The sequence below is a fragment of the Elephas maximus genome, chromosome 11 (assembly GCF_024166365.1).
Source record: "Elephas maximus indicus isolate mEleMax1 chromosome 11, mEleMax1 primary haplotype, whole genome shotgun sequence".
NCBI classification, from domain to species: Eukaryota; Metazoa; Chordata; class Mammalia; order Proboscidea; family Elephantidae; genus Elephas; species Elephas maximus.
In genome coordinates this window covers 111,830,121-111,841,748 of record NC_064829.1, presented here as the reverse complement: position 1 = coordinate 111,841,748, position 11,628 = coordinate 111,830,121, and the positions used below count along the sequence as shown (strand labels likewise).

The window sequence follows — 11,628 nt, the reverse complement described above, 5'->3', positions numbered from 1 at the left end:
TGCACGTAGCCACAGGGGCTGGTGAACCCAAGATCAGCAGGTCAGAGAGCAGAGCTCTTACTCATAGGCTGTGAAGGTAGATGAATCCCAAAGATTGGCAGGCAAGACCACAGGTAAGTTGCTAGCTCAAGTCCCAAGAACTGGAGGTCAGGTGAACAAGAGCCAGCTGCAGGATCCAGAATGTGCAAAAGCCCACAAGACTTGCCAGCATATCCACTTACATTCAATGCAGGCCACACCCCCAAGAAAACTCCCTTTCCACTGATTGGCTACTCACAATAGATCCCATCATGGAGGTGATCACATAACATCAAATCTCATCATGGAAGCAATCACACCATTGGATGACTATCAAACGATTGAGAATCATGGCCAAGTTGACACACAACCTTAACCATCACAATGAGCAAGTGTGCACAATGGACTCAGAGACTAACCGGGAAGGCAGGGATCAAGAATATTTGAGGTTTAAAGTCTTTAGAACATCTTTGATGGACTGGGTTGGGTAAGAATTCTGCTGGAAGAGACCACTTCAGGAGAAAAGTCACCATTAAGAGAGGGGACAGGAGTCAGGACAGGTCTCCTGAGGTCAATTCCAGGTTCCCGAAGCAGGAGGGAGGCAGTGATCGGCACCGCAGGGGGTGGCAGTGGAGGGTCACATTACCTAGTGACTTTGGAAACAAAGGAATGAGCTCTGCAGGAAGCCATAAGTGAGAGCTGATGCTGTGTGTACTGATCAATGGGTGTGCCTTGAATCTGTGGTTGACTGAGATTTATTCTACAAGATAGAATCTGTCCTGTCCAGTATTTGAGCCTAAAGTTCCTCATCCTTAAACTGGGTTTCCCCCTTTTTTGCTGAATGTTGGATGAGGCACGCAGTCACTCATTAGGACTTTTAAAATAAACAAATTAACTTTTGCTAAATCTGGGCCTCAATCTTTCCAGGAGTGAAATGGCACTACCCTTCCTTACTGGAGTCATGAGTGCCAACCTATTATTTTTCTTTCTGGTTTTCTTGGTTGAGGAAAATGTGAGCATTGGGGTTTAGGCATACAGGAAGGCAGCCCCCCTGGTTTTCTCTCTGTTCTCATTGTTGAGAGCACAGGTTCACACTCAGGCTTCCTTCAGTTCAGACACAGCCCTGTTCCCACACTGCTACTCTTTCAGTTGTTCAGGCCAAAGCCCTATTGCTCAATCCGGGCACCTCAGTGTCAACCCTAACCCTTTCTTTCTATCACGCACAGCATGGGTCCTATTGGAAAATCATTTGGTTCTACCTTCATAAAATAACTGCTACGTATTGAAATGTGTTCGCCAAAAATACGTATTGTAAATCCTAACCTCTATGTCTGTGGTTTGTCGGAAACCCTGGTGGTGTAGTGGTTAAGTGCTACGGCTGCTAACCAAAGGGTCCACAGTTCAGATCCTCCAGGTGCTCCTTGGAAATTCTATGGGGCAGCTCCACTCTGTCCTATAGGGTCACTATGACTCGGAATCGACTCAATGGTACTGGGTTTGGTTTTGGTTTGGTTATGTCTGTGGTTATAATCCCATTTGGGAATAAGCTGCCTTTGTTATGTTAATAAGACAGAATTAGTGTAGGGTGTATCTTGAGGTAATCTCTTTACTGATGTAAAAGTGATTAAATGCAAGCTAGAAGCAGAGATGGGGGAAGAGAGATGCCAAGCCACATGAAGATCATCCAGGAATAGAAACTCAAAGAGACAAGAACCTTCCTTCAGAGATGACAGAGAGAAAAAGCCTTCCCTAGAGCTGGCTTCCTGAATTCAGAATTCTAACCTCCAAAACTGTGAGGAAATAAATTTCTGTTTGTTAAAGCCATCCACTTGTGATATTTCTGTTATAGCAGCACTAGGTGACTAAGACAATAACCGTAAATTGACATCATCTCATCTTCTGCCAGTTCATTGAGGGTAGGCAATTGTCTTTTGTGTTTACTACCAAGTGCCTCGCTTACAGTAGGTGCTTACTTTTTCTTTGTTTAATTCATAAATGTCTTTTCCTATAACTTCTTTCAACATACAAACAGCATTTCTCGGAAATCAGCAGTGGATTGAGAAGTCAAATATGTCTAAGCTATGCGTTTCTTCAGAATCAATTTTCAGTTTTGAGTAAGAGTCAAGATGAAACAGAAAAAAATTCTCTGTTGGATTCCAAAGTTTAGTCAGCATATGAAGGAAGTGAAAGTTCTGTTGTGAAAAGATTGAGCAGGAGAAGGCTGTTGTTATGGGTACAGACAGGGTTCAGCAGCTCAGTCAGCCTTTATTCCGAGGACAAACTAGGGGAAAATTTTACAGCCCATATTCCCAACATTAATTATAATATCTGTGACATATAAAAAGCACCATTAAATAATGAAAGGACAATGTAGGAAAAAAATGGAAATAATGTATGAAGAAACCAAATCACAGATGAAATAAAAATTTTAAGCGATTGAAAGCATGAGCTACCTCACCAGAAACAAGGAAACTACAAAGAATATCAAGATTAATGATACTTTCATTACCAGGTGGGCAAAGGATAAAAAGTTGAATCATTGGCTATGGTGGTGATGAAGTGTAAGTTGGCCACCAACTTATATTATTGGTTGGAGTAAAATTTGCACACATGTTTTGGAGGGCCTTTTGAAGAATCAGTCAACACTTATAATGCTCTAGAATTCCGTGAAAGTAGGGCAAGTGTATTGGTGTAAAAGGAAAATAGGGAAGCAACTCCATAAAAGCTAGAAATGATGCTTGCTAATTCCTTAGTGCTAGGCCCAGACTCAGGAAATGCTGGTGGTGTAGTTGTTAAGAGTTGCGGCTGCTAATCAAAAGGTCAGCAGTTCGAATCCACCAGCCGCTCCTTGGAAACCCTCTGGGGCAGTTCTACTCTGTCCTGTAGGGTTGCTATGAGTCGGAATTGACTCGACAGCAATGGACGATGATCTCTTAGAAATACATCACCAGACATTCCTTCTAAGGCTCCTCAGGATGGGTTCAAACTGCCAACCTTTTGGTTTGTAGCCCAGTGTTTAATCGTTTGTATCTCTGGGAGACTCCTTCCTATTATGGAACAGGTGTTAATGCTCTCTTCAGTGTTATCCTTCTATTCTTTGGGCATCAACTCAGGCCATGTCTTAGTTGTCTAATGCTGCTATAACAAAAATACCACAAGTGGATAGCTTTAACAAAGAGAAATTTATTCTTTCACAGTCTAGTAAGCTAGAAGTCCAAATTCAGGGTGCCAGCTCCAGGGGAAGGCTTTCTCTGTCTGTCAGCTCTGGAGGAAGGTCCTTGCCATCAATATTCTCTTTGTCTAGGAGCTTCTATGTGCAGGAACCCCAGGTCCAAAGGACATGCTCTGCTCCTGGCATTGCTTTCTTGGTGGTATGATGTGCCCATGTCTTTCTGCTCATTTCTGTCTTTTATATCTCAAATGAGATTGGCTCAAGACACAACTTAATCTTGTAGATCGAGTCCTGTGTCATTTCTATAACTGCTGCTAATCCCATCTAATCAGCATCAGAGAGATAGGATTCACAACACATAGGAAACTCATATCAGATGGCAAAATGGCGGACAATCACATAATACTGGAAATCATGGCCCAGCCAAGTTGACAGATATTTTGGGGGGACACAAATCAATCCACGTACCGGTTAAGATACTTTATATACTTTGTATCTGCTGTTGTTGTTAACCCCAGCTCACAGCAACCCCAATGTGTTACAGAGTAGAACTACTCCATAGGGGTTTTTGGCTGCAATCTTTACAGAAGGAGTTTGCCAGGTCTTTTTTTATGAGGAACTGGATGGGTTTGAACCACCAACCTTTAGGTTAGCAGCCAATCACAAACCACTTGCACCAACCAGGCTCCTTATGAAATCTTTACCTTGCCTCCACAGGGCTCCACTTATCAACACATACCTCAGCCATCCCCTCGCTCCCAAGAGGAGAACTTGAGAAGGGTCCTCTCTCCTCCACCCCAGGTAAAGACTGCATTAAGCCTAACTTGTACCTGTACCTGTACTTGCACAGGTGATTGAGAACTGGAGCTAAGCTGCATATGAGTCATGGACTAGAGCATGAAGATTTCACATTTGTCCGAGAATCTGATGGAGAAGCAGGGACTCAGAGGTCTCACATGCACCTGGAGTAATGGTGAAGTAGGAGGTGCAACTGGAGCCCAGGTGTGTGAGAATACAGAACCTGAATCCTTCAGCAGGTGCATTTGGCCTTGGCAGAGCCAAGGGGCCTAGTGTGGGGTGGAGGGGGACTTGCTCTACCTCTCTGGGTCCTGCTGAGGGTCAATTTCTCCCAGAACATCTGGAAAAGAAAAGAGGAGAATTTCCTTCTACGGTTAAGGGCTTGACTGCTTCTTTGCCTTTGTGCTCATTAGAATATAGTGTGTTTTCTGGGGTATTCCACCCTGGGGTGAAGGCTTGGTGAGACACCTACAGGCTGGATTGTGGGTTCTGACCCTGCACCCCATCCCTTAACTCTGCTGAGATCTTTGCTGGGAGGGACTTAAAAGAGGAGGGAAACCAGAAGGTGGGGCTCCAAGGCATCATATATATTCTGCAACTGCAAGAGACTCACAGGAGACTGGACACCATTGGGAAGAGCCACCCAGTGAAGACACAACAATGCCAGGCCAACAGGTGAGGAGAAAGGGCACAGCCTTCAACCACTCAGGTCACACAGAGAAAGGAGGACACAGAGGGGGCTGTGTGGGATGATAATGTGTGCAGCTGAGTTGTTCCTGGTTTCCTGAGTGTTTCTAATGTGTAGAAGAGAGAGACCTTGGGATTGTGACGTGTGAGATCCTTGTGGGGAGGTGTGTGTTGACCCTGGGCCAGTGTAATCCTGGCAGGGTTTGATGGTGCTTGCCTGAGAGTGACTTCTTCTGAGACAATGTGACAGTGTGGAGTGAAGTGTGGACAGCTGGCTGTGGTGAGCTAGTGTGAGGGTGAGCAGGACGGCGAGATTGTGCGATGTCCTCATGGCTGTGTGTGCAGGTGAGCACATTGGGTGAGTGTGAGCGTGGGGGGGTGCCTGACACTGTGAGTTGCATGTCTCTGAGTGACTGCTGAGTGTGACTGTGTGCCCGTGTGGTATTCTGTGACTGGGGGACTGTGAATATGCAGGTGCCTTTCTCTGCACCGGAGGGCTCTGGCCTGCATAGCACTGACTCTAATGTTGAAGTGACTTAGGATTTTCCATGTGTGTGCAGTGTGGGTTCAGGTTGGAAGACGAGGGTGGGTCTCGGACGCTGATAATGACTCTAGAGTTGATCTCCTACAAGAACAACCAAGACAGTTCCCTGTCCAGTGGAGGGGCCATTGATGAGAAGAGGATGTGAGAGTCCAATGAGGAAGCTGTGCAAGAAAGGTGGGGGGAGATGACCCCAGACTGCAGAGGGGCCCCCATCTGCACAGTGACCTCTGCCTCCCCTCCACTGCCTCAGGTCCCTCCCCACCTGTCTTAGTCACCTGGTGCTGCTGTAACAAAAATAACCACAAGTGGATAGTTTGAAAGAACAGAAATATATTTTCTCACAGTCCTGGAGGATGAAAGTCCAAACGAGAATCTTGGCCGTGTCAATTCTGTCAGTGAGCCTCTGTCCCAGTTGTTTCTGGTCTCTGCTGGTGGTCCTCGGAGCCTGTCTTCCACCTGGGTCCATTCCCCACTTCTTATAACTCAGAAGTGATTAGGTTTATGGCCCACCCTACTCTGATATGGCCTCATTAACTTAACAAAAGAAAAACCCTAAACAGGGCCATATTTACAGGTACAGAGGTTAAGATTTCAACACTTATTTTGCGGGGACAATTCAGCCCATGATAACCTGCCCTGGGCTTGTCCTTCCCTTCATGCTTCAGAAGGAGGGTGAGCAGATCCTGGCTCCGGGGGAAGACAGTTGAGGGATGTGATTTCAGGAAATTGAAGCCAATGACTGAGGCTAGACTGGTGCACACAGAGCTTATAGCAGATACTGGTCAACCACTTGTAGCTGCTTTCCCATCACTGTCCTGTCCCACACCCTCTGCTCGGGCAGGTTCGGGGGCTGTGTTATCAATAACTTGCACATATTCTCGAAAGGACATAGTCGCCCTTGAAAATGTTTGATGCCAATACATTCCCCCACGCAGGGGTGTCTTTAGCTGTTCTTTATCCCCTTTCTTTATTGAAACATGTGTTGTTTTTCATTGGAGTGAACTTTCATACTTTTAAATTCTCAAGTCTTGCTTTCACAGTCTCAGAGTGTAGAAAATGACTGGAGGGTCCTGATGGGTAACCCCTGTGTAGACTCTGTTCATGCCAATGATCACGCCAAAGGTTTTACTTATACCAGCTCAGCGGGTCCTGAGAACACTCTGTGAAGTGGGAATCTCATAAATCTCCCAGAGCATGAGGATACCGAGCACTCACGTAATGGGTCTAGGGTCTCAGGGCTAGGAAGAGGTAGACTTGAACAAGGGAATGTAGCTCTGAAATCCTTGCTCTGAACTCTTCACCCCCTTCCCATGTCTCTTCACAAATGCAGGGACCTGAGTGTAGAGGAGAGGAGAGAGTGTCCCTCAGAGTTTGTCCTGGCTCTCTATTCTGGTGTGCCCCTAGGCAAGATTTAGGGGGGACCACACCCGCCCTTGCTTCTCTCGTCCCGCTTGTGTACCTCACTGTAGGTTCCATACACTCTGCATCTGTCTTTGTCTATTGGTTCTTCGGTGACAATCAGGGGGAAACCTGCCGTCTCTTTCAGGTGAGGATTCTCTAGGCCATGGATGGGGGTAAAGGAGATGTGAGAAAATTAGTGCTTGGGGATCACCCCAAGTATAAGTGATGTTAGTGTTTAGTCAGCATGACGGTGGCACATTGCAGCACTGGCGCTGAAGACCCTACAGTGCCAGGCATTAACCCTGCAGCTGCTGGACTGTGGGCAGGGCTGGAGTCCGGGCACAGGGGCCACTCAGGGGATGGGGGCTGTGGGTTTTATCTTGAGGCATAGAGTTTTCAGGGGACAAACAGTCAGAGCCCTGGTCAGAGGGTGCTGCTCAATGTTAGTCTTGGGATGAGGCACAGAGCAGCTCGCTGCCCTGGCAGGATGAGCTGAAGCAGCCCCATAGAGAACAGGGCCACAGTGTCACCCAGGAAGGCCTCTCTTCCACCTGGGGAGGAGATGAGAAGGATGTGTCTGTGTGTGCTGAGTGTGTGGGGGGGTGATGAAGGACCTGCCCAATGTGCCATGTGTTTTGCCCTTCAGCAAGGACCCGCAAATGCAGGTGGATTTCCACACTGGGACCAGCGAGAAGTCAGACATTGCCTTCCACTTCTGAGTCTACTTTGGCCATCGGGTGGTGATGAACAGTCTTCAGGCCGGGGGCTGGAAGCGTGAGGTGGCGGTCTCCCACATGCTCTTTTCAGATGGCCAACACTTTGACCTGCGCTTCTTGGTGCTACAAAATGAGTACCAGGTGGGTGTGCCCGTGACTCCACTACCTGGCCTCTCAGGGCTCTTAGAGGGGATGCAGCCCCCTGATCTGGCCCCAGGAGGCCGTCGGGTTCCCTCTCAATAACTACTGCTCCCTGGTTCCCAGTCACAGAGCCCCTCGGCCTGTTCTGCCACCCTGTCTCCTTTCCCCAGATCTGCCCAGGTTTGATGGTTGGCTTACATGCCATTTCCCCAAGGTGGAGAATTCCTCTGTCTTCACCCAGAGCTATCATTTCTACCTACACTGTTGTTTAAATTTTATACAGCTAAATGGTTAACATGTGTATATGAATAAAATAATGTTAATTAGTCCAAAATTAAGTCTTCCCCTTGCCACTCATTCCTGAACCCCAAATCTCCTCCCCTGGACAACAACTGTTACTAGTTTCTTCACTCTCTTTCCAGAAATAATCTATGTTTATGCATACACACACACAAATACATATACACACACGCACACATACACACATGTACATATATACCCATACATATAGGTTGTAGTTGTTGCTAGGTGTCATCGAGTTAGTTCCGACTCATAGTGACCACATGCACAGCAGAACGAAAGACTGCTGGTCCTGCACCATCCTCACAGTTGTTGTTATGCTTGAGCCTATTTTTGCAGCCACTGTGTCAATCCATCTCGTTGAGGGTCTTCCTCTTTTTTGTTGACCCTGTACTTTACCAAGTATGATGACCTTCTCCAGGGACTGATCCCTCCTGATAATGTGTCTGTCTTAGTTATCTAGTGCTGCTATAACAGAAATACCTCAAGTGGATGGCCTTAACAAAAAGACATTTTTTATCTCACTGTTTAGTAGGCTAGAAGTCCAACTTCAGGGCTTCAGCTCCAGGGGAAGGCTTTTTCTCTCTGTCGGCTTTGGAGGAAGGTCCCTGTCATCAATTTTCCCCTGGTCGAGGAGCTTCTCAGGCACAGGGACCCCGGGTCCAAAGGATGTACTCTGCTCCCCGTGCTGCTTTCTTAGTGGTATGAAGTTCTCATGTCTCTCTCTGCTCCCTTCCCTCTTTTATATCTCAAAAGGGATTGGCTTAAGACACCACCTAATCTTGTAGACCTCATCAGTATAACTGCCGCTAATCCATCTTATTACTTCAGAGTGATAGGATTTACAACGTATAGGAAAATCACATGGGAAGATAAAATGGTAGACAATCATACAAGGGAATCAGGACATAGCCAAGTTGCCAGATATTTTGAGGGGACACAATTCAATCCATGACAATGTCCAAAGTATGTGAGATGTAGTCTTGCCATTCTTGCTTCTAGGGAGCATTCTGGTTGTACTTCTTCCAAGACAGATTTGTTCGTTCTTTTGGCAGTCCATGGTATAATCAATATTCTTCTCCAACACCACAATTCAAAGGTGTCAATTCTTCTTCAGTCTTCATTATTCGTTGTCCAGCTTTCACAAGCATATGATGTAATTGAAAACACCGTGGATTGGGTCAGGCGCACCTTAGTCCTCAAGGTGACATCTGTATATACAAAAAAAAAAAAAATTTTTTTATATATACACACATACACATACACACACACATATATACACCCATACACATACACACACATATACACACATATACATATACACACACATATATACACCCATACACATATACATACACGCACACATACATACACACACACACACCCATACACATATACACACACACACCCATACACATATACACACACACACCCATACACATATACACACACACACCCATACACATATATACACACACACATATACACACACATACATACACACCCATACACCCATACACATATACACACACATATATACACATACACATATATACACCCATACACATATACACACATACGCTCATACACATGCACACATATATACACATGCACACATATATACACATACACACACAACATACATATGTATGTGTGTGTGTGTATATATATGTATATACGAAAACCAAACCCATTGTCATCAAGTCAATTCTGACTCATAGCCACCCTATAGGACAGAGTAGAGCCGCCCCATAGGGTTTCCAAGGAGCAGCTGGTAGATTTGAACAGCTGACCTTTTGGTTGACAGCGAAGTTCTTAACCACTGTGCCACCAGGGATATATATATATATATATAAAACGTGTTGCATATATATGTATATATATGCTTAAAAAAGCCCTGATAAATGTATCTCTGTGCATTACACCTTAGGGACTGTGCTCATTTGCTGTCAAACAGTATGTTGTGATGGAGATCAAGCTATGGTGTTGCCTAATTTTTCAATCATGACTTGATACACCACTAGAAAGATGTACCAAAAATAATTTAACTTGTTCTTATTTATGGGTATTTAGACTGTTTTCAACAGTTTGCTGTTACAAATGATGCTGGAATAACTTGTTACACAACATTATTGTCATCATTAACCTGGCAATATCTTACACTGGAGAATAATTTCGCAGAAATGGAGTAACTGGTTGGAAAGTGGAAGTGGACATAACCGAGATGGGCATGGGGTACTTGTCTCAGTCATCTAGTGCTGCTGTAACAGAAATACGACAAGTGGACGGCTTTAACAAACAGAAACATTCCCTCACAGTCTAGGAGGCCAGAAGTCCAAATGCAGGGTACCAGCTCCAGGGGAAGGCTTTCTCCCTCTGTCACCTCTGGAGGAAGGTCCTTGTCATCAATCTTCCCTCGTAATTATAATTGTGAGACATAATGGCAAATCGACCCCTAAAAAATGACTTTTTCTCCATAGTCCTACATAGAAAGCATATTTACAAACTTGGATCTGTTTAAAAGGATGATTGTTTTGGTAAGAGTGAGGTGGGGCGTTTTTCACATGGTTATAAGCTGTTTAAAATAATTTCCTTGTTTTCAACCATCTGTAGTATTCTACCTCTTTGGGAATACTTGGGTTTCATGCTTTCCCACCACCACCCAAATTAACTCAGAAGAAAAACCAAGGTCTTCCACGGTATGTAGCAGTAAAGCTCTGTAAACGGAGACCAAAGCATTCAATGGACATTTACTGAGCACTTAGCCTATGACAGGACCTGTGGAAGATTCAGGCGTTCAGAGATTCAAGAGACACAGTCCCCGGTCATGTAGAACTTCCAGGCTGGAGGGGAAGCTGAGGAAATACAGACTGTGCAGTACTGTATAGAGTGTAGAACCTCACTGGAGGAATGAGTGAGACACAGAACACAGGCTGAGAAACTGTCTGCAATAGTCTGAAAAGGCCGTGTGTAAAAAAAGACCATGTTTGCTGGGCTTTGAAATGTGATTAGGAGTTTTCCAGGTGGAAAGTCTGTGGACTAGGGCAGATGTGGAAAGGAGGACTGAAAGCCAGCTCGGCGGTATACAGGTAGTCCCTGACTTACCACATTCGAATTACAACAAACCACATGTACCGCCATTCTCTTTTCTCTTTGTGCGTCTTATCGTTAGTGATATGTACTACATACAGTGTTGCAGCAGGTAATTTGCTGATGTTATCATTCTCAGGCCAATCCCCAAAGGCAAAGATCAGATTTAAAGAGATACTGATAATGAAAGGCAATAATAATGAAAAATTTTAAAAAAAGGTATTTAACACAACTGATTTACGATGGAGTGGTCGGAATGAAACCCCATTGTAAGTTGGGGACGACCTGTAATGTCTTTCTGCAACATTTTCCTTCTTGCAGGTAATCGTAAATGGCCAACACTATTGCAGCTTTGCCCACCGACTGCCGCCAGGGTCTGTGAAGATGGTGCAGGTGTGGAGAGATATCTCCCTGTCTTCGGTGGATATCTCCTAGAGAGGAAGTGGCAGCATTCCCCACTGTCCAGGAGCTCCCTCGATCTACATGATTATTACGTTCCCAGAGCTCGCTAATGAAAAGATTCTTCCTGATGCCTCCTCCACAATTGGTCATTAAAACCTCTGCAAACTTAACAGGATGTGGTTCTTGCTTAAGTGGGAAAAGAGGAAGTGGACATAACCGAGATGGGCACGGGATACTGTCTTAGTCATCTAGTGCTGCTGTAACAGAAATACCACAAGTGGATGGCTTTAACAAACAGAAACTTATTCCCTCACAGCCTAGGAGGCTAGAAGTCCAAATTCAGGGTGCCAGCTCCAGGG

The 11,628-nt window shown here is 45.2% G+C and overlaps 1 protein-coding gene across 1 annotated transcript; it reads left to right on the top strand.

Moving 5' to 3' along the window:
• Positions 1-4,615: 4,615 nt before the first annotated feature.
• LOC126085583 (galectin-10-like) lies at positions 4,616-11,425 on the top strand. Its single transcript, XM_049901137.1, is given in 4 exon segments — positions 4,616-4,663; positions 6,689-6,765; positions 7,267-7,477; positions 11,189-11,425. Coding segments are annotated over 4 exon segments (417 nt in total). The 5' UTR covers positions 4,616-4,648; the 3' UTR covers positions 11,303-11,425.
• The last annotated feature ends 203 nt before the right edge of the window (positions 11,426-11,628 follow it).